Raw genomic sequence first — 23,873 nt, forward strand, 5'->3', positions numbered from 1 at the left:
AGAGTGGAAGCAACCTCCTGGATTCCTGCTCCCAGAGAGGAAGGCGTAGATCTTGACCTCCTACACATGAGTGGATCGCTCCCCCGCAAGAATAGAGTTGTGAATCAGCAGAGAATCAGCATGGGACACAAAAAGCAGGAAAAAGAAAAGGTGAACGGGAGATAAGATCGTGAAATCTGGAGAGTGAGAGACAAACAATACAGAGTAGAGCGTGGGACGGCTGCACCCGCCTGGCCAGCAAGTGAGGTGGGATCAGACCCACAGGAGAATGTCTTGCTTCCCCACTGACCTCCACACCCACTCAGACAGGAATCTGCCTGAAGTCGGTGCAAAATCACCAGGGAGATGTGGGGCTCTATGGAGAGGAGACAATAGTGGGAAGCATCTTGAACTCCCGGAGCTCCCGGCCAGGACTGCACTGGGCGGGGGAGGGACGGGTCTGGGCTACCGCTGGAGGCAGTTAGGAGACAGGTAAATTGTCTCTACCACTCAGCCGGTCCAGAGCCACAGGGGTGAACACTAAATAGGGGATTCTAACCTGGAAACCACCGCGGACTAACAGGCCCGCTCAGGGTGGATAAGAGCCGGAGCTCCTGCTGGACAGGCATGAGATTGTGGGAGGGCAACACACAAGAGACAATGGGGCATCCTGATGACTCAGCCCCCATCCGGCACCTGCCAACTCCTGAACAGTCACGCCCAGTGCTAGCGCTCTGCGGGCGGGCACTCGCCATTTTCAGGGTCGGCAACCCAGCCAACTCGGTGTGATACGCTGTCAGGCGGCTCCCTTCCCCCAGCCTGGGGGCTCTGGCGACAAGCTCAGCCCTTACACGACCTACGGTCAACTAGCTAGACCCGTTTTGATGTGTGAGCTCTGAGTGCTTCCCTAGTTGTGGGAGGCTAACGCCTGCGGGACTTACAGGCGCTGGGGCGCCGGGTGGACTGTGGCACCACCCCTCGCCCTAGCCAGCATCTTTCGCACAGAAAGTGGCAGGCGCCACCTGTGGAGGTAGCGGGAGACAAGAAAAGCCATTCTCCCTCTGCAACTAGCCTGAATCCTGGGGCCTTGGCGAAGATCAAAAGTTGACAGCCCAGTGACTTTGCTTGTCAGACCGGTTTAGGTCATCCGCATGTGCTTTCTATTTCTCCCTTCCTCTTCCTCTTCCATCTCTCTGATACTTTGCTCTTTTCTGTTTTTTTCTCTGGAAACCAGTCTGTTGGACTGGGTGATGTGATCTAGCTGAGACTTCTAACTTATATGGAATCAATATCACTCTCTCTCTCTCTGCCCCCCAGCCCGACTCCCCCACCTCCCTCTCTGGTGTCTTCCCTCCTCTACCTCTAGCCACAGAAAAGGAACCATTCTAACTCAAAGAGTTCTGGTTAGTGGTAAATACCTTTTGGCACAAAATTTTGTCATAACTAATAAGCTTAATGAAAACTATCCTTTTAACAAATATTTTTGAGCCTTTCTGATAAACTAGTCATATGCTAGACAGTGGGTATTCATTGATAAACATAGCAGACACAGTCCCTGTCTTCATGGAACTTACAATCCTAAATGTAAAATTTTATGATTAGCTGAAACTACCGAAAATGTAGCATTTTTGCTTTATAAAGCAGTAAGATGATTCCAATTAAATATAATTTACTTAGATCATTTATTTTTTGTTAGTCAAGAAACTGGCTCTAATAATCTATTCTAACCCTAAGCAATACTGAATTGATTAAACAGAAATCGGATCTCTGAAAGTTAAGATATAAACTGTGATCCTTGTACTATGAATAGAATTCTAACACTAATAAGCAATGTGTAGTTTAGTTTGCTGAGTGTCCATTAACTGTTCTTGTACCAACATTTAATTTTCCTTTGGGGAGCTACCCCCTCCTCCAATGGATACAGCCTCTGCAACTCTAAAGCAATATTCCCTACCCACCTACTGCAAAGTATTGGACTTAAGACTTAAGCTAAATCAATCAGTTGCTTTCTCCCTGGAATTTGAATATAAAGCAAAGGAACAAAAAATCTTTAAGTGATAAGGGCTTATCTATCCCCCAGAGACAAATAGAGATTGTCCCTTATTTCCTGTTCCCTAGATCTCTGGAGCAGTTCTGGTTCACATTCTGTCTGAAATCTGATTCTTTAGCTATCTTTCTGATATTCTCTCTCTTTAAATTTCCTTTTTACTTTAGTTAGCTAAAATAAGTTTTCTGTTGCTTATACAGGATCCTAATAAATTAATCCAAATCTACAATATGCAACTTTATAATGCAAATTGCTTACAGCAATATAAAAATATAGTCTACCTTTGGTTTCTGTGGGCAATTATATATAAAATTTCAATGGTTAAATTAATTCCAAACCTAAATTCAAACCAGAAATGACTGTAACACTTACATTTTTTTCTGTCCATCCATTCCTCTAGCTCTGATAAATTTATAATTTGTCTTGTTCTCCAAAGACCAAGTCGATATCTAACACGGTGGATTATTCTGCGATACATGTTCACTACTGCTCTCAAATTAGGTCCATGATGCAAAGCCTATAAAACAGTAATACAGACAGAAAAGTTCCTTGTATGTTTCTGCTATTTATATTTAATTTGACTTTGCCCCTTTCATATAATCTATTTCCCCCAATTTCTGAGATTATGGCTGTATTTATTCTTTATTGCCTAGGCTGGTTAAATACATGCATTGTAGAGTAACATAATTTCCCTGAAGTTCAGAGAGCTTCATTATGATTTGCTTTCTCATCAGATATTCATACTTACCCTAGAATAGAGGTTCCAATGATGGCTACTCTTACAGACACTTCCTAAGTTGGTGTTCAGATTTCTAAAATATGTAGCCCATTTAGCCAGAGAAAAAATAAGTTTTCTTAAGGCATTATTCTGTACTAGATGATTCTTGCCTAAATAGTCCACTCTGGGTGCTCAGAGCTTGTCTTTTCTTTCCTTTGAAAATTGTACATTCATCTCTTTTACCTATTTTTCACTGGGCTTTTTCAGGTTTCTTTGTTGATTTCTAAAATCTCTTTGAATATTAAAGAAATTAACCCTTTCTAGCATACATGCAAAAATTTTTTATTATTTTACCTGTGAATATATTCTTCTCTATCTCTATATGCATTTTTTACAGTTGACCACAACAGTTTTTTTAAAAATTAAAGTTTTAAAAATTCATGTATTTTCCGGGTTTATTTTTCTCTTTTTTAAACAGCCAGTTCCATTTTACTTATCAATTCAATTATTTTTACATTTTACATTTTCTAGCTCATTACTTTCTGTATTTATCTTTATAAATTCTTTTTTAAAAAAATAGGTTTATCTTCCTGTTCTTGATTTCTTGAATTAAAGACTTTCTTTTTTTTGTTTGTTTTAAGAATGTATTTACATTTATAAATTTTCCTGTGAGTCAGCTTTCCTTTTGTGTGCTTAGCATACCATTTTATAAGTGAAAAAACCGAAGCAGAAAATATTTAAATAACTGTTCCAAGGCCCCATAGCTAGTAAGTTGCAAAATTGGTTTTGAAACCAGAAGGACATTCCATAGCCCACGCTTTTAACTATACTCTATATTCCTTTTAATTTAGTTGAATTTAGTGTTTTTTTACCCATTTCATAAACTTTCCTAGCATATTTATTTCCTAGCATATTTTTTATTGTTCTTCCTTCTGTCATGTTATTTTCTGTTTTGTGTGATTCTTTGAAGGCTGTTTTATCGTTTTATTTTTCTTCATCTTTGCTTGATTTTGTGGCTCTTCTTTGAAATTTTCAAATACTATGCTTAAACCGAATTTTGTAATTTATCAATATTATCAATGAAATGATATTTTTTGTCTGAATGAGAAATAAATTAGTACAATATTACTACCCTCCTATTCTTCTTTTTCCTTCCATTCAATGGCAGATTCTGAATGCTTGCTGGTATCTCTCAACAGTTAATAACATCTTCTAATGTGTACTTTTAATCTGCCTTTTTTTTTTTTTTTCCTTGAGACAGAGTCTCGCTTTTTTGCCCAGGCTAGAGTGAGTGCCATGGCATCAGCCTAGCTCACAGCAACTTCAAACTCCTGGGCTTAAGCGATCCTACTGCCTCAGCCTCCCGAGTAGCTGGGACTACAGGCATGCGCCACCATGCCCGGCTAATTTTTTCTATATAGATTTTTAGCTGTCCAAATCATTTCTTTCTATTTTTGGTAGAGACGGGGTCTCACTCTTGCTCAGGCTGGTCTCGAACTCCTGACCTCGAGCGATCCACCCGCCTCGGCCTCCCAGAGTGCTAGGATTACAGAAGTGAGCCACCGCGCCCGGCCTTAATCTGCCTTTTATTCGATAGGCTGTTGTCCTTTTTTAAGAAAATAATGAATTGGTTGTCCTTTTTGAGCATTCCCACCATATGAATCTTACTGGGAGGCAGAATTCACTTTCCACAGCTTGAAGGCAAAAGTCAGATGCTGAAGACCCACACCTCTTCTGGTGCTAGGATACAGACATCTGAATTTCATCCACTATTTGCCCCAACCCCAGACTTTGAATGCAAACTAATAATGCTTTTAAAAATGAAACAGTGGGAGATCTCTTTGTGTGGTAGAGTAACTGGGTCAGCACTATCCATTTTCAAAGGCATCATTCATGGAGACAGCAATACCCAGAATTCAGTATCAGCACCAGACTCTTTCTGTGCAGGATTTGACTGGAGTATGGGAAGGTACCCAGCCTTCATCATTCCTTCATGTTTCTCAACTTAGTTCTCTACACCTCCACCCAATATAGTACTCAGTATCTTTCTGCTTAAGTGTGTCAGTAGATTTCTTTTGCAAGAGTGAGACCCTATCTCTACAAAAAATAGAAAAATTAGCCAGGCATGGTGGCACGCTCCTGTAGTCTCAGCTACTCGAGAGGCTGAGGCAGGAGGATGACATGAGCCCAGGAGTTTGAGGTTGCAGTGAGCTAAGACAATGCCACTGCACTCTAGCTGGGGTGACAGAGTGAGACTGTCCTTAAAAATAATGATAATAATTTATTCAAAAACACATTTTAGGCTCCTAATATGTGCCAAGAATGTTCTAGACCTTACGAATAGATTAATGGACAGAAAAGACAAAATTCCTGTTTTCGGGGAGTTACATTCTAGTGGAAGGAACAATCATCCATTAAACAAATATATGTTAGGTGGCAGCAAGTGATACGAAGAACAGTAAAGTGTTTTAAGTGGAATAGGGAGTGACCAGAGTGGGGTTTATTTTAATGGTACAGTATGGGGCAGCCTTGTGATAATGTGGCAATGAACAGAGACCTGAATGCATTAAGGAGCCATGTGTCACCTGGGGAAACATCTTTCTCAGTGACATAATGAGAATCATTGCCAAATTGAGCTACTTTTATGGGTGAGCATGTTTTATATTCTTCTTCAGGTGTGTTAAAATGAAAAACAATGTAAGAACCACTGACGAATCCCAAATCTTTCTCTATGGCTCCATCTCTTTTCTGAGTTTTGGACCTACTTCCTATACATCTCCACAATTACCCCAAAGTGTTTCAAACTCACAGTATTGAAAACTGGACTGTACCTCCTTTCCTTTTTTCCCTCTCTCTCCTGGCCTGCTCTTCCCTTTAAATTCTGAATTTCTCAACCACATACCAGGTTGCTCAAAACAAAAACCTAGGAATCATTCTTAACTCCATCCTCTTCCTTATCTCCAAATCCAATCAAACTCAAAGTCATATCAACTGTCCATTTCTCCAACCCTACCTCAAGCCATCACCACTATGCACTCAATTATGAAAAAAGCATACTAGTTGTTCTCCCTCCATTGTGTCTCCCCTTCAATTCATTTGTCCAGAGTCAGTAATTTTTCTAAAACACAAATCTAATCATATCACTGATCTACTTTAAAGTCATCTGTTCTCATACACTTAAACTCCTCAGTGTGGCTTTTAAGAACATTCTTAATCTGATTCCTACTTTCAACTTCCTCTACTGCCATTGTCTTCCAACCTATCCCCAAGTCCCCTGAACATTCTATCTCACCTAAAGCTATTGATAATGTCCTTTCTGTGCCTGTCAGTCTCCCAGTCTACTTGACAAAATATAGCAACCCCTCATCCTCCAGGTGTCAGTTTATTGTCACTGTCCAACTACCATACCAGTCACAGCCCATGGAGTTAAGTGGCCTTTCTAAGTGCTGTAACAGTACCTATGACTTCTTAGTTGTCTGCATTTCTCACCTGACTATATGCTCTATGTGATCGATACCAGGTAGGAAATTAGACTGAGTATATAGTAATTATTATCAGTTTTAAACATACATATGTATGCAAACATATGTAGTTGAATAAATGAACATAATTCTCCAAGTACCTGGTAGCTAACACATTTGTATAATAAAACTGTTCTATACAAGGTTACCTGTGCCATGGGGTCCATGAATAGGTTTCAGGATTTTGTTATTGTTTCTGTGTTCTTCTTTTAAGATACAGATACAAAATTCACATTTTATCAAGTTTTCAAAGAATTCTGTAACCCCCAAATATTAAAGACCATTGAGCTATGCATAGGATATTGCTATGGTAGCATTAAAACTCAGATTTTCCAGGATTATTCCAAATTTATTAATATTTCTATAACAAATATTTACTTAAAGCCAATTTCAAACACTTTTTCTTATGGCAACCATAAGCCATTCAAATATGGAATTTCAGTATTTTTGGCCAATAGCAACTGACTGTATCAATTTAGGATTAAAATTTTTAAATTAAATTATAAGTATTCATGAAATAAAAAAATAAAATAAAATAAATTATAAATATTCAGAGAAAAATATTGATATTAAGCAAAATTTCAGAATCATTACATTGAGGAAAATACAATGTTTTTGTGTCTTCATGATTTTTTATATCATTATTACTTATACCAAAACACACATAAACAAACAACACAGAGATTTTTAAAGGAAAAGCACATTCTGAATGGTAGAAATAATGTTGATAATAAAATATAGCAATCTTTGAGGTCTCCTGATGTATGCATGATAATTCACTGCTATTTCATTATTTCCAAATAAACTCAAAGTAAGAGTATTTCACAGGAAATGGTGGAAATTGTACAGTCCCTTAAGAAATCTTAAAGTGACATTCCAGCAGACACTGTCCACAGCAACAAGCTCTGAAGTGGCAGTCAAGCTATATGGCTATAGAAGTCTCCCAGTGGAGAAATTGCCACAGTACTGACAATTATCCAGTGATTTGCTGTGCAGCCTCTAGAGCAGAAAGTCTATCAAGAATTCCCCCAACAGCAACCCTTCACATAGGTACAGTCCTGGAAATTTATACTTATTGCATTACAGGCCATTCCCACTAGCATTTCAATAGTAGGCAAAACAACTTTAACCATATCAACAAAGCAGCCATCCAACACACAAAGCACCATACCAATGATGGAATAAAAAAGAAAATCAATGATCATAACAAATTTTATAACCAAATAAAAGTCAACAATCTAGTTTATATTGGCTCTGATCCTTTAAAAGTACTTCCCATTCTTTTAATCTCAAATTTTACCCCCATATAGAAATGTAGCATCTTCCTTATCAGTCTCTCCTTTCATCCTCATTTTAGGCCCATTCTTTCTCTCTGCATTTTCTAGATCCATTTTTTTTTTTGTTGTTCCAGAGAATACACATGACCCTACAATTCCCTCTATAGCAAGAAATACTATAATTCAATTACATAATATACATCAAACATATGTAGACAGAGCTTAAAGTGCCATGATAAACTTTTACAATTATATTTTGTTGAATGAATTCATCCATTCAAAAGATATTTATTGAGTACCTACCATATGCTAAGCACTATCCTAGGCATTTGAATACAATAGAAAACAAGACAGATTCCTGTCCTCATATAGTTTACAATGTATTTAGCCAAAATAAAGAATGTAAACATATACAAAGAAGAAAATAAACAAGAAAAATAGCAGATAAGTACATATAAAATGATATAGAGTGTACATTATGTGTCAACATAGTATGTGATACTGTGAATACAAAAATAAAGAGTATGTACTCTCAGATAGGTCATATAAACCATACTGTCCATAACAGATATATAAAGAGCAGATAACAACGTAGAGAACTTGGTACAGTAATAACCAGAAGGATGGAGAGATCAGCTCTGTTCGATGTACCAGGAAGGATAGTCTAGGTGCATATACTTTAGGAAGATCTTTAGAGTTTATCAGAAGATAAAGGAGAAAGAGTATTCCAGGCTGAGAAAAACAGCATAAAAACATAACACAAAACAATCAAAGTTTGGGGTTTGCTAAAGTACAGGGAGTATGTGAGGGAGAATCATGTGATGAAGCTAGGCAAAGGGCAAGAGCCACAACAGGGAGGTCATGTGTACTATGCTAGAGAACTCATACTTTATTCTATCCACAATACAGGACCATCAAAATATTATAAGACATGGAATAAGGTAATCAGAGTGGAATTTTTATAATATGTCATATGGCAGACAGATTGGATGGGAGTAGGTCTGTAGGTAAGGAAATTAATTAGGAAACTATTGCAATTCTCAATGTAAGGGTAGATGAATGGAAGCTGGAGTAAGAAACTCAGAAGAATAGTTCAAGAAATGTTATGAAGGTGGTAACCAGTTGAATGTGGAAGTGAAGAAGTTGAAAACATCTAAGAGAACTCCAGGTTTATGGCCAGGACAATGGGTGGTGGAATATTTCATCAACTTAGGTAGGACAAGAAAAGAAAGGCTTTGTAGAGTAAGAAAATGAGTTCATTTAAGGCTACATGCAATTTAATTTAACTGTGGACCTTACAAGTGGGCAATTTATTACCTGAGTCTCAACCAAGAGAGATAGGTCTGGGATATGGCTTTAGATTAGATTACAGAGTAATCAGTCATGGCTAAAGTAGTTCGAGTAGGTGACGTGATATGTAGAATAAGCATGGTCACTGGAGTTAGACAGACATGAGTTTGAATTCTAGCTCTGTCACTTACCAGCTGTTTGAGCAAATCACTTAATTTGCTTCAGTTTCTTCATCTATAAAATATATATAGCAGCTACCTCACAGAATTACTAAAGGATTAAGGATATGGAATGTCTACTTTTTGCCAGAGTTTTACATGCATTATCATGTTTAATCATAACAAGTACATATGTATATTATACACATATTAATATACACACGTATGAACTTACACCCAGAGATAGCAGATGGATTACCTCTAATGATATTGCTTTCTCAGAGAAATATTTGGGATGCCCACTGCAAGTCTATTCTAGAGACCTCTTCCCAGAAGAGCAAGAAATTGGAGTAGGCACTCCGGATCTATTCTTTTCTTCATAGTTGGTTTCCCAAATTTCTTATTAATAGTAACTTTAACCCTCAGGATGAGAACATTTGGGGTTCTCTCAAAGGTTTGCCAAGATCCACCCCCTCAGGTTCCTCTGCACTTGCCCAGGCAAAATTGGTCTGCATGATTTATTTTAAAAATCAGAATTGCTATTTATAAAAGTTGGCCAGGTAGATATTTACATGTGTAGTTCTCTTTAAATTGAACATTTATGCTCTGCAAGAGTACCCAGGAATGTGTGAAGTGTAAGAAAGTTGCTGTAAACAGAGAATAAACAGCAAAGAAGAAACTAACTTTAGTGCAAAGACAGTCTGGCTTAAGAGTAAGAGGTTCCACAACTGTTAAGGATAAGTGAAGTTTTTTGTTCAAAGTCTCCAACTTGGCACAATCTGTAATTGTCATCAAAGCAGATTATTCATAACATTTTCTTAATCAAAAGTACACAGAACTTTACTTAGAAAGATCATAGACATATTGACCAGGTGACTATTCAAAATTCTACTTAATTGAATCTACATAAGAAATTTTAAATATATTATATCAAATGCATATCTTACCTTGGTCATTATTCTTTGTAATCTTTTCCGTTCAAGAAACCCTCTGACATGTGCCTGCATGACAGTGATCAATCTACTTATTTTTTTGGTAATAATGAATTTGGTTCTTTCTTGGAACACTTGGAAGATTTCTATGTGTGGTCCAATTCTTTTAACTTTATTGTCAAGTTTATCACCTTTATTTATAATAGATTTGTCCCTAAAAATAAAACATAAAAAGTTCTTATTTTAGATGATTAGAAAACACTTCTGCAAACAGTCTTAAATTCTTTCAATGATAAATATATTGAAATAGGAAATACATTGTAACTTGTACATAGAATTCAATATATAATATCACCTGAATATATCAATAAGCTTCTCTAAAGAAGGTTGAATAAGCCAGAATCAATATTGCATGTATAAAATTAACCTTTTGTAGAGAGGAAATCAAAAAAAGTGAATTTGTCAAAGTTTATCCACAACTATTCAAAAGAGAATGTTTTCATATCACAGGGCAAGTTGAGTTTGAGTAATCTTCCTATCCCAGCAGCTGAAGACTACTTCAATATTATTTAATTATCTAGCACTGGTATTCACCTTACCAAACATCATCAAAAGTAATTTCAACCCAAATGCTCTCAGTTGAGAAGCACTGCAGTGTTGTGGTAAGGTCGTGGACTGTAGAATCGGCAGAAGAGAAGGATCGTACTAGAAACCATGATCAGCCTGCAGTGCTGATATGGATGACCCTTGCAGTGATGAAAAACACGTGAGAAAAATGCAGATTTTCTACCATGAACAGACTATCTGTAATCTTGATAACTCTGTGTCTTCTTTTTCCCTTTATATAGTTATTGTATATTTTATGTGGTGGTCAGATTTTTCGAAGTCTTCCAAAGTCCCAAATTTAGTTCCCTTGCAATTCTTAGCACATAAAAATGCCTCCTCTTCTTAATGGTTTTGTGTCTGCCTCTCTTTCACAGCTGGAGTTCCACTGAGATGCCCAAGTCAATTCACCCAACAGTGGCTGAGTCTTGCCCCAAAAGTGTACTGTGCATACACGTCTGAATCCCACGCCCAATTTTCTTGATTCTCAGGGTGAAATCTCTGACTCATGTTGACCTTCTTTTTGCATTTTTTTCTCCTAGTCTGTTTTGGTTTTTGCACTAAGTTGGTTCTTGAACAAATCATGTTTTGTTTTGTATGTGGCCATTATTTTCCTTCTTCTATTGGTAACTAAAATATAGTGAATCTGATTTTAATTTATTTGGCCCAGCTATCTGTTGGGTGGCAGATGAAATCCCTGTTCTGTCTTTTTGTATTTGTCTTTTCTGTAGTTTGTCTTGAAGCTTGTGTTATCTTTCTGGTATGTCCTGTATCATAGGTTGTTTGACCACCAACATAACATCATTTTTGAACATCAGTTCGAATATCATTCAAAAGATAATTTTGTGCCCAGTAGAATGGAGATCAGCCCCAGATTTAAACATTTCATAAGTAATGGAATATCCTTTTTGACTCCCTGAACTTCTTACTCCCAAGTGAACCAGTGAGATTTGCTGAGGTATAGAAAACTGTGCTCTGTTATTTACTTTTGACCTATATCTAAAGATGTACAACTGAGGCTGCTAGTTCTCTTAGTGTCTGTACGTGTAAAAGAAACAAATCCTTTCCCTCTTTGCAAAACAAAGGAAGTTAGCCTTGTACAATATTCTTATAACTGTAGCTCTTCTGTATTGCTGACTGGGTCTTTCGATCATTCTCATTCTCCACCCCCCATCTTTCTCTTGAGAAAATTTTTATAGATTACTGAGACAAAAATATATCATTTTGTGCACTGGAGGGATGGATACATTATTAAACAAACAAAGCTACCAGTAAAGGTGAAGAACAGGAAACAAAATTTTGTGTTTATTTGTTTAAATTAAGACTGATTTTGAATGGCATAGAAAAAAGGGAGTTTCACGTTCTAAAGGATTTTTGCTTGATTAACATAACAGTTTTTACAAATGGTCTTTGATGTATGAGACAAAGTAGGAATGCATATGAAATGGTAATGATTAGTTCTGGCTTGCACAGAGCTTCAAGACCTATTGTGCAATCTAACGGATTCTCAGTTGGTATCTTTTTCTCCTTTCTCTCAGAAGAAATACGGGAATTGTTACAGAAATACTCAGAAGAGCCAAGCCAAAAAGTGAGGGAAGGCTTTGTCTTCTAACCCTAAGGTGTAAATATAAAGGGACATGTGTGATATTAAGGTGATGTGTAATGTGTATTATTGAAGCATCAATTCTAGTTCACTAGGGTCTGCTGGTCTCCTAAGTTGCCTCAGAGGGCACAGAGCTCTTAATCACCTCTGAAAAGTTTGTGTGTGTTGTGTGTGTGTGTGCGTGAGACAGAGACAGACAAAAAAGGAGACAGAAACAAAGACAGAGAAACAGAGAGACGAAGATGAAAAGACAATTTAAATTAGTTATTTGGGTTAAAAGCTCCAGTTGATATAAGTGGTTGGAAGCATATTAAGCAAGTCCCATACTTAAGAGAAAACAAAAAAACGTATAATGTCTTTTTAACCCATCTTTTGCGTATCCTAGATGGCTTCAAGACCATACCAAAGATTTTCTTCTTCACTATATAAAAGGAGGGCTCCTAGAAATGACAAGGTACATTTGGCATGGTTGTTATACAGATGTTACATAAATGTTATTTTAAAAAGCCAAAGATGGCCCCTGTATAGTGCCCCCTGTGTTGTGTACTTCTTCACATTAGATTAGGATCACTAGCTCAAAAGCTTGCTCAAAATTCTTAGACATGGCCCAAATAAGTGTATTTGTAGCCATTTAGAGCCTGTCAGCTTTAAATACCCCATTAAAACTGCATCCAACATCTAAAAGGCCTGAGGCCACTGCTGCCCTTCAGAGCTCACTGACCCAGAGACTCCCTACCCTGTTGCTCAGTGGCATCACCTAAACATGTAAATCCTCTCCCAATTCCCTTCTCCCACAGGAGTTCCTTATACTGTTCTCCTTCTGGGTAGTGGTTCCATGTTATGGTCTCAGAAGCCCTTTGCTGTGAAGGACTTTTCCTCTCATGTAAAACTGTCCATGTGCAGCCCAAATAAGGCTTGTTGTGTGCTACTGCCACTTTGTGGTCTATCTTTTCCTTAATCAGCCCCAAGATCCTTGAACTCACTACAATAGTCCATATTTTTATCTAATTCAACATTATAATGCAGGCCATCCTATTTTTCAAAGCCCAAAATATGAAAAGTGACTAAACAAAGAAAAGTTCTGCCTAAGTTAAATATATAACTAAAATATTATTAATATAAAAGCATCAGATGCACACTGTGGTAAACTGATTGCATTGATGGCCAGTTAATGACTTCTTTAACCTATATCTTTGCAATGTGACTTTGCAGCCCTACTCCTCAAGAGGCAGGGTCTATTTACCTAGGCTATGACTCTCAGCTGGTCTTGTGAAGTTCTTTGGCCAATAGACTCCAACGAAAGTGATAATGTGCCAGTTCTGAACATGTGCCTCAAGAAGCTTTACACAGTTCTCTCAGAACCCTACATCCACATGAGGACAAGCCAGCAAGCCTCCAAATGATGAGAGGACACAAGGAGAAGAGAGACAAGTTGTACCCACTCATGTGAGACCAGGTGAAATCAACTGAGTCTGGACCAGATCCTCATAATTGTCTCAAGAGAAATAATAAATAGTTGTTGTTTTAAGCCACTAAGTTTTGTGATGTTATTGTGGCAATAGATACTGATGCACATACTTATGTTTATATCAAAAGACTAACATAATACCTGCCAACTGATTTTTTTAAAAGACTTTATTTCAGAGGCAAATTATCTGTCAAGCAGTAAGTTATCTGTCATGAGAAACACTTTAGGGCATAAAATTTTTAAAACCTTGACATTTGTCAATGTCCTCACTGTCAATAAGATGTTCTTCTTTCAAGGTGATCAATGACTAAAGTCTTATACAATGAATATATATGTCCTCAATAGAGAACTCCACTTCTCTCCACTCTGAGATTGTTGGTTATTATAGCAAATTTATGCTAAATGTATATTATACCATTCAGTCATATTACCAGCAGGTAGTTTCTGCCTTTCCCACCCATTTGCCCAAAGCTCCTGCCACAAGTTATAGGTGATAAGTTTCATCTTTCGAAGGAAACATCAAAAGAATGATAACCTTATAAACAATGCATTTTCTTAACAATTTATAGAAGAAAAATCATGTGGGTACAGACTTTTCAGTTTAAATTGATATCATAACTATGAACCTGTTAGACTAGGCAAAAGGACTGATTCGGGATTTGGGACTTTTTCATCCAGAAACAGACAACTTCATATGATAGTCTGCTTAATCCAAGGTCAGCAAACTAAGAATTAATTATCTAGGATTGAATAAACTGATTAAGTTATGATTAATATTTATTTTCTAGTAAAAAATATGAGAAAACTCCCTTTCTTTGAATCTATATATGAATTTCAATTTATTTGCCTTTATCTATATATAAGCTAGAATAAAACATCTTTCAAGTGGTATATAAATCATTTCAACTAGCCCCTCAGAACTTGAGGGAAAAAAAAAATCCTATGAAAATTTTAACATAGAAAATCAGTTAATCAATCATCAAGAATAATAAGTTTATAGAAATTAAGAACACATTATTTTATCTATAAAATATGGGACAAGATTTAAACATATGTAAAAATCTCTGCCACATCACATCATTTTAAAAGAATATAAGACCAGGGGATTTATCAATCTTCTAGAGAGAAGTCAGCCATAATATCATATGATTCTAATTTTGCTAACTATATAATAGGAATATCTATGTTTTAACCAATACCTTATTCCATGTATGTTAATGAAACTGACTCAAAACACCAAGTTAATGATACTGAACCAAAAATTACTGAACATGAGCAAAAGACCTGAATAGAGATTTCTCAAAAGAAGATACACAAATGTCCAACAGGTACATAAAAAAATACTCAACATCATTAATCACCAGGGAAATGCAAATTAAAACCACAATGAGGTATCACTTCACACCTGTTACCATGGCTGTTATCAAAAAGACAAAACGTAACAAGTGTTGGTGAGGATATGGAAAAAAGAGAACCCTTACTACACTGTTGGTGGAACTGTAAATTAGTACAGCCATTATGGAAAATAGTATGGAAGCTTCTCAAATAATTAAAAATAGCACTACCATATTATCCAGCAATTCCACTACTGACTAGAGATCCAAAGGAAATGAAATCAGTATGTCAAACAGATATCTGCATTCCCATGTTTATTGCAGCATTACTCTTCAATAGGCAAGATACAGAATCAACCTAAGTATCTATCAATGAATGAACAGAAAATATTGTGGCATATATACACAATGGACTACTACTCAGCCATAAAAAGAAGAAAATTCTATCATTTGTGACAACATGGATGAACCCAGAGGCCATGATGCTAAGTGAAATAAACCAGGCAGAGAAAGACAAATACTGCATGATCTCACTCATATGTGGAATCTAAAAAATTTGATGTCATAGAAGTAGAGATATAAAATGGTGTCTATGAGGGGTTGGGATGGTTGGGGGAAGATGTTGGGGAGATGTGTTTCAAAGGATACAAAATTTTATTTAGGTAGGAGGAATAAGCCCAAGAGATCTATTATACAACATGGTGACTATAGCTACTAAGACAATATATTGTATTCTCAAAAAATGTTAAGAGAGCAGATGTAAAGTGTTCTCACCACAAAAACGGTGACTATGTGAGGTAATGCATATGGTAAACTAGCTAAATTAACTCATTCCACAATGCATATATACTTCAAAACATCATAGTGTTCACAATAAAGGCATACAATTTAACTGTCAATTTAAAAATAAAAATTAAAAAAAGAAATTAAAATAACGTTATTAAAAGAATAAAGATAAATCATATGTATTATATGACTGTAACTTTTTTTAAATTATATATATATAAATAAGGCTAGAAAGAAACATGACAAAATGTTATCGATGGTTATATTAACTCAGTGTTTCTAAATCAAGTGTGGATTAGAATCATAACAATTATTTTCAAAGAATTCCTATTCAAGACCTGCCTTCATAGATTATGATTCAATGACTTCTCCAGTAAAACTGATGCAAATCCCTAATTAAACACTAGGTTATAAAAAAAATTGGTGTAAAGAAAAATGATAATGTTTCTTTTTTAATTTTGCTCAGATTTTCTGAAATACATTAGCATGTACTATGTAATGTAAAAGAATAGTATAATAATTAAATCCATTAGTAGCAGCAGCAGTAGTAGTAGTAGCAACCTTTTATTAAGTATTTACTTGGGACACATTTTCTCCTTTAATCTTCAAAATAGTTTTGTTAGAGCTGGGTGTGGTGGTACATGTCTGCTGCACATCTGTAGTCCCAGCTACTTGGGAGGCTGAGGCAAGGGGATCCTTTAAGCACAGGAGTTTGAGACCAGCCTGGGAAATATAGTGAGACTCTGTCTCAACAACAACAAAAAATAGTTGTTGAATAAATGTTATATTCTGATTTTATAAATGAGGAAACTGATGCTGAAAGAATTTAGGTGACTTTCCAAGATCACGAAGTTTTAAGTAGCACAGCCAGAATTCAAAACCCTCCTGATCTTGCATGTGGTAAAATCAGAAGAGAACAAAATTATGTCATGATGACAAAAAGGCTGGCATTGGCAATACCCAGTCCTCAGTGGTTAGGATGACTTAGCTGACTGCCTTTAGGTTTCGGTTCACTTGTTTGTCTCAACAGTAAAGATACAGCCATATCACCTATACAGACTCAATTACTGAAATGTTCAACTTTATGCAATGGACTTTATGCTCATTCTTTACACATTATATAAGAGATGTGGGAAATACACTGTGACTATTACATATATGAAGGCCAAGTGACCTCCTCTGAATTAGAAAATTGGTAGAAATTAGCCTTTACTTACCCTCTTTATGTAACTTTTAAATTTATCTTTCTTCACCATGTCTTAATAAAATTCTGATATGTTGAGAACTGTTATTGTTACATACAGTCTTAGCCACTACAGAGCCTCCATAAACTCTTTTAGAAAATCTTTATGAAGATAAAAATGAGTCATCAAAAACTAGATATAAAACCAGTTTTCACCATAGAAGAGATAACCCTGTTTGTCCTCAAGCCACCTCCTGCTAAAATCACTCTAAGAATAAAAGACAAGAGTGGAATAGCTGCCTTTGACTTTTTCACTTGAAGTTTGACAAATCTATAATCAAAGTACCAAATCAAATAGTTTTCAGAGAAAGAAGAAATCATTAAGCAAGATTACGTGTGAGCAAAGACACAATAAGTTAATTAGTAAGTTAATCATGTCCGACCATTAGACCCTGAGCTTGGCAAACATCGAAACAGGGAATTTCCTTTCAAACACTAACACTTATACGATAATATATATTAAACATTAAATCAGTTTTAGAGTTTGGTTCAGATATTGCTACTAATTAGTTTTGGCTGATATTGAAGTATTTTGCATGCTCCATTTATAAAAGCACTGTTTGCCCATCTGTTCATAGGTTGAAAGTGATTAAGGATACTTATTTTGGCTGCTGTAAAAGCCAACTACTTTTTAAGCTGCAAATATGTGACAAAACCAGTTCAGGTTGCCAAGTTCAGAAATACATTAAAAGAGATTTGTGATACCTCCCTACCCCAATTCCTCTTCCAACCTGCGTTATTGAAAAGTAAATATCACTGCTTTCCTGATTAGACTAGCATGCCTGCTTTGTCCAAATGCTTTGCAATTTAGTTATAATTTATACAATTTACTCTGATTTGGATCTTCTGCTACCAAGCTGTGTCGAGGGCTTTCGTTTCCTGTACGTGCAGCCTTGAAGTAGAAACATGTGATGCCCTCGTGCTTTGAATGTGGGATTTGAAAGTAACTTGGGTAATGAGTGAAACAAGTATGTGGCCTACTTTAGTCCCCTAAATGAGGTCTGTTCAGTTTGAAAACAACACATTACATTCAGCATGGGTGATATAGATTTTTAAGAAAAGGGATATGATACATGTTCATGAAATTCTACTTCTGTCTCAATATTATTTTACTACTTCATTTCCAAATCTTCCCAAGGGTTTAGTATTTCATGCTAGTGAAACCTGTTCACTTGAAAAATCAGAGCAGGGTTCCTGGGACTTCCTAAAATAAGACACACTCCTCCTGAAGTGGAAGATAATGCCACTTGAATTCAGGCAAAATTTGAAAATAGTTGAAATATCTAAATGAGGTGTGTTTTCTCCAGTGCTTTCTAATCTTTTTGTACCCTTTATCATTCCTCACAATGCTCCTACTCTACCCCCCACCCCCAGTTCCCTCCTATTTTGGGCTGTTTCTAGGTGTACAGCAATCTATGTAACTAGATCATATTAAAGAATGGAGGTTGCTATCCTATTTAAAGTCTCTAAGAGTATTTGAATTTCTGGATAGGTTAATTTTTTACCACACACATAGATCCCTAGTTGCAATATTTCAGGCAGTAAAATGTTTATGGCAATTAATATGGAAGAAGAAAATCAGGTATACGGTATAGGAGGCAGAAGACACTTCCCAGACAATTATGTCGGATCTAAGGAAAGATGGGGTTTATTGTTACTGCTGCTGCTGCTGCTCCTTGATTTTAATTTTCCAACAGATTTTTCTCAAAACAAAATAGAGATTTTCAAATTTCAAATTCAATGTAAGAAACACAATTATTTCTTCCCTCAGCATAGATAAACATTCTGGAGGAATACTACTTATTATGAATTAAATTGAAATTATCATTTCATATAATAGAAAAGCAAAACCAGAAAGGAAATACTGTTTTTGTTCAAATTTAATTGGCTTTGATTTTTTAGTCAAGGTAATCTATGATGCACTTTCAGGGTATTCTCTTTAACCCAAACATTTGAAACTCCTTTTTATTGTACTTACATGTTTTACCTGTAGGGCAATGAAAAAAATTACCCTTGAAGGCAGCTGAATGACCAGGGAATTTCTGCCAAAGTTGGAATGGGAGCTGATTTTTCAGTAGCACAGTGACCAGAGTTGTCCATTTTTCACAAGCTTACAGAATAGGGAACATAATGAATTTTTCTATTCTTCCTCCCAATACAGTTATTTATTACTCGTGAGGTAACCCTCTGCTCCCAATCCAAACTTTAGTCAGTCATAGAGGAGAGATGACTCCATCTACTCCCACTCATCTCTCTCACCTCTGCTCAGAAAGGATGGAATCAATGAAGATTTGATACCTGTTCACAGATTCCTTGTCCTTAGAATATGGACTATAGATTATAGGGCTTCAGAAAAGAAATAAATCCCCACAATTAAGGTGATTCTAAAAACACTACATTTGACACTATATTCAATAATTTATTTCCAACCCGTGTGTGTAAGTACATTTACATTTATATATATATTTATATTCATATATGGGACTGTCATTTCGAACAGATCAGGGAGACCCTCAGGCAGGAACACAGAGAGTGAGCATGAGGCAACTACAGGTCAAAACCTATTAGAGACGCAGGAAATGGGGACAGTCTTAGAGCAAGCTGGATTAGAAAGAGATGGGATTTTTTGGCCCCTTTTCCCAATGCTTCTGCTTCCCTAGTGACTGTCTTCCTGAGTTTTTCCATAAAAAGGTAATTGCAATTCTGATTTTCCCTGCTTGAGACTTTATTCCCCTCATTGTACAATGGGGCAGGATTACTGTACTTTAGAGATGAGAACTTATATGTTTTCTTTCTCTTGTTATTCTGCTTGCTCCTCTTCAGACACATTTTTTTCTGATTCCATGTAGGAATCACACCTACACAGGGCCTTCCTCTTGAACCAGGCCCAGCCATCCTCTTTCCCAGTTACTGATTTCGTGTGGTCAGTTGTTTCCTTACTCTCTGCTGTATCCTTCAGCCCACACTAGTGGAATCATGTCTATCGCATGCATATGAGTGAGGAACTACACTATAGACTTCTCTAGGCACCAGGCATCTCTATTCCAGTGGAAAAAGCAAAAGGCCCCAATTCAGCCTGTAGCTGAAGCCAATATGCTCTAACTCAGTTTCACCAGAGAGCCCAGCCATCAGTACCTGGTTACTTGATGTCCTCTTTGTTTCACGGTGTTGTTTTGTTTTGTTTTGTTTTGGCATCCAATCAGGTTGGGAGACTGAATGGTGTTGACCTTCTGATCTCTAGTGACTCTCAGCAATGTTGGACTCTGGACACACTCAGAGCTCTGAGCTACCAACAGTCCACAGCCTGACCCTGCTCCTGCTTGAGGGTATAGCTCTCTTGAGCAGAACCCTTGCACAAAAGGATGAGTAGTAGAAGGAAGACACCAAACACCACAATTTATAATTACAAGGAAGTTCATAATTCTTGGAAATAGTCATAAGCAAAGGACCAGTAGTTCCCAGAGATGCAGAGAAAAGTAGGCATTTTAAAGGCCAGGGAAATAAAATAAGCCAGGAAATCTGGGAAAATGGAGAATCAGGACACAAGCCAAAACAAATACCATAAAATGATCTCAGAGAAAAGAAGGTGATAATCAAGGTAATTATTTTCCCTAAACTTAGCTACATTACTCTTTTCTTATACCACTGAGAAGCAATCCTAAGGAAAATAGATCTAGAAGATTGAAGGTGAACCTAAACAACATTTGACTTTGAGGCACACATAGGAGCTAGGATATGGTAGCATTTCCAGGACATGCAGTTATCTAGTAGCTAGTTTTCAAGACTTATTCCTATCACAAGAATATGGCACTGGGATATCACCAAGGTACTTTACTATAGCTCTCTCTATTAACTAGATAACCATAGCAGAAAGGAACTAAATCATCCTAGGAATTGACAGAAACCAGGGAAGTAAATACTGAACACAGTCAAATATATCCTCTAGCTTGCTACTCAAAGTGTGATCTGATGATCAGCAGATCAGCACTGCCTGAGAGTTGACCAGAAATGCAATATTTCAGACTGTATTAATTTGACTATGCTCAAGAAGAATGACCACCATACCAAAAAGGAAAAAAAAAAAAACTGATAGGAAAGAACTGAAGCTAGAGCCAAGGAGGCTCTCATAAAGAATTAGTTAAATTTTCTGGGCTCAAGTGAGTAATTTTCCACATTCATCTACTGATCTGCTGTCTTTGAGAAACTGGAGAATGAATGGGATGTGAGAATTCTGGAGAATGTCAAATGTTCACTCTAAAAAAAGAAAAGAATATAAAAATTGCAAAGTACTGGCTGTAAGTTTAATATCAGTTATCATTTGGATGGTGAGTAAAAACTTAAAGAAGGAAGTGGTGGTGCCAAAAGCTGGAATGTGCACAAAATCAATGTTATGCCATCCTAAATTCATTTCCTTTATTTTAATTTAACTTTATTATTATTTTGTTTTGTTCTTACTAGATTGATGGACCAGGAAATAATTCTTTATATGTTTGAATTTCAGGAAGGCAATTTCAAGGTTCTCATAAAATCTTTGTAAACAAAGTGGGGAACTATAGGCTGATTGAGTAGTCTTAGGTGATTGGAGGAACAGCGTCATTACTAACTGAGATACAGAATACAAGAAAGAAGGTTTGGAGAGGGGGATTCATAATTATTTCAATTTTGTGAAATAGTTATGGGATATTCCAGTGAAGATACCCAGGAAGCAGTTTCTACTTTCTAGCTTGAGGTAAGAAATATACATGGATGGAAAGGAAAGAAAATTCATTATAAAGCAGAGAAAAGACCTAAAAATTTGAGCCATTAATTGAAAAATACTTGTTTCTTTATTTATTACACTTTTAAAGTGTAAGGGGCTCTTCTAGTATTGAGGATACACTGGTGAATAAAACACAAAAATTCCTCTGTCCTCACTAAGCTCATATTCTAGCAGAATAGACAAACAGTACTTATAGTAGGCAAGTTAATTATAGAGTATGGTAGAAAGTGATGTGTGCTGTGGTAAACAATAAAGTAGGGGAGGCAGGTTGAGGAGGTCTGGCAGGGACTGAACATGCAGTTTTAAATATTATGTCATGGTGGCTGGAAGGGTTACTGAAAAGATAACCTCCGTTAATCATCTGAGAAAAATTTGACAAGTAGCTAAATCGAAATATAATAGCATTACCTATAAAGCTGTGCAATTACTTTATATACACATATATAAATAAATGTGACTGCACAATGATTCTTCTCTGGCCTATGAAGATGTTACATACCTTGCCTCCATCATTGTAGTTACTAGTTACTACATTATTTTATAATTATCTCTGGGTCTATCTCCCTTCTATATCCTGAACCCTGAGAGCAACTACTTTTCTTTGTATAATAGATAAAGGGAGGAAGAAAGGGGTGGACGAAGAAAAGGAAGGAAGACAAAAGGCAGAACAGAATAGGAACATTTAGAATATCTGGAAAAGTCTCAGGGTATGTCTTTTTTTTCCCAGAATTCAAATCAGTATGAGTTATTGCCCTTGAGTTTTTGACCCCAAAGCTGACATAATGATGGGCTTTAAGAGTTGATCTGTAGGGTCTAGGATGGGATCTTACTCTACATTGTGTAACTAAAATTACATTTGAAATACTATGTTCTTTCCTAAGCAACATATTCAATGAGGCCATTTTTTAGTATAGTGGGCATTTGCTCCTTTCCTCTGTCTAGCACCTTCTTTTCCTTTGGAGAACTGCTCTTTTCCCACTCCAGTCATATGACTATTTCATGATTTGTCTAGGGCTGGTCACATCTTCCAAGCCAGGACGTCAACTCGAATATTTCTGTTTTTTTGTTTTTGTTTGTGTGTGTGTGTATGTGTGTGTGCCTGTGTGTGTGTGGCTTTGTGTTTTGGGGAGGTTTTATTTTGGAGGGAAAGTATTATTTTCTATTTTTTGTGGAAATACAATACCACCTTTTTGGTAAGAGCAGGAAATGAATTAAAGATAACTGGAAACCAGCCCTTTTCCTTGCCACATAGAGAAAAACTCCATAGAATGAAGCAATAAAGCCAAGCAGATTAAAAATGAAAGAAAAGAAAGCACATCCTGAAGACATTACTCGAGTACTGAATCAGCTGAGCCTAAGATGATAAGTCGACACAAAGAACAGATGACCACTATACTCTACACCCTTGTAATTTCCACTATGTGAGTGAATCAAGTCTTATTTTTGCTTAAGAGTCCAAACTACCATCCCAATGAAGATGTTGTAGACTATTATATACATAATTAGCTGAAACAGACTGAGAAAAAAGAATATTGGTGGCTTCAAGACGACCAGAGGATAACAGTTTAAGGGAGATAGGTATTGAGCGTAATATAGACAACTATGCGAAAATCAGAGAAGTCCTCTGAATTAAATGGGATGCCACTTAAATGGACGTATTACAAATCCCTGGAGTTTCTGAGTCTACGTGGGTACCATGTTATAGAGGAGACTCACCCTTTAGATAAAAAGTTTCAGTAGAAAATCTCAAAGTTTCAGTAGAGAATCTCAAAGTTTCCTTAAACTCTTAGAATCTATAATTCTCTAGAGACAGAAGACATAGGTGGAAATGTCACTAGAGAAATGTTATTCACTATAAATTTATTGTCAAGTAATGCTTAGGCTGAGTACTGACCCAGAAAAAACTGTTGACAGAAGATATCTAGTGATAAGCAAGCTAACTTTCCATTAATAAGTAACAAAATTTCAGAAGAGACCAAAGGAAAGCTATTATGCGGCAAATTTTAAAACTGTTTTGAGGTAAAATAAGATGATTTCAACCCTTTCAAGAAAAAAAATGGTGATTAAAAAATACAATATAGTACTTTTAGAGATTAAAAAGGGCACATTCAAGTACCTACCTAAATATCTAGACTCTAAAATGTGAATTTTATAC

General features: G+C 36.4%; 1 protein-coding gene across 1 annotated transcript in view; it reads right to left on the reverse strand.

Moving 5' to 3' along the window:
• Positions 1 to 23,873, reverse strand: part of IQCM (IQ motif containing M) — a 299,506-nt gene that overhangs the window by 155,121 nt on the left and 120,512 nt on the right. The window contains exons 9-10 of the mRNA XM_045552628.1: positions 9,938 to 10,136; positions 2,399 to 2,543 (exon numbers count right to left, since the gene is read on the reverse strand). Of these exons, the coding sequence (XP_045408584.1) occupies positions 2,399 to 2,543; positions 9,938 to 10,136 (344 nt within the window). The remainder of the gene's footprint in view (positions 1 to 2,398; positions 2,544 to 9,937; positions 10,137 to 23,873) is intronic.

The sequence above is a fragment of the Lemur catta genome, chromosome 5 (assembly GCF_020740605.2).
Source record: "Lemur catta isolate mLemCat1 chromosome 5, mLemCat1.pri, whole genome shotgun sequence".
Lineage (NCBI taxonomy): Eukaryota > Metazoa > Chordata > Mammalia > Primates > Lemuridae > Lemur > Lemur catta.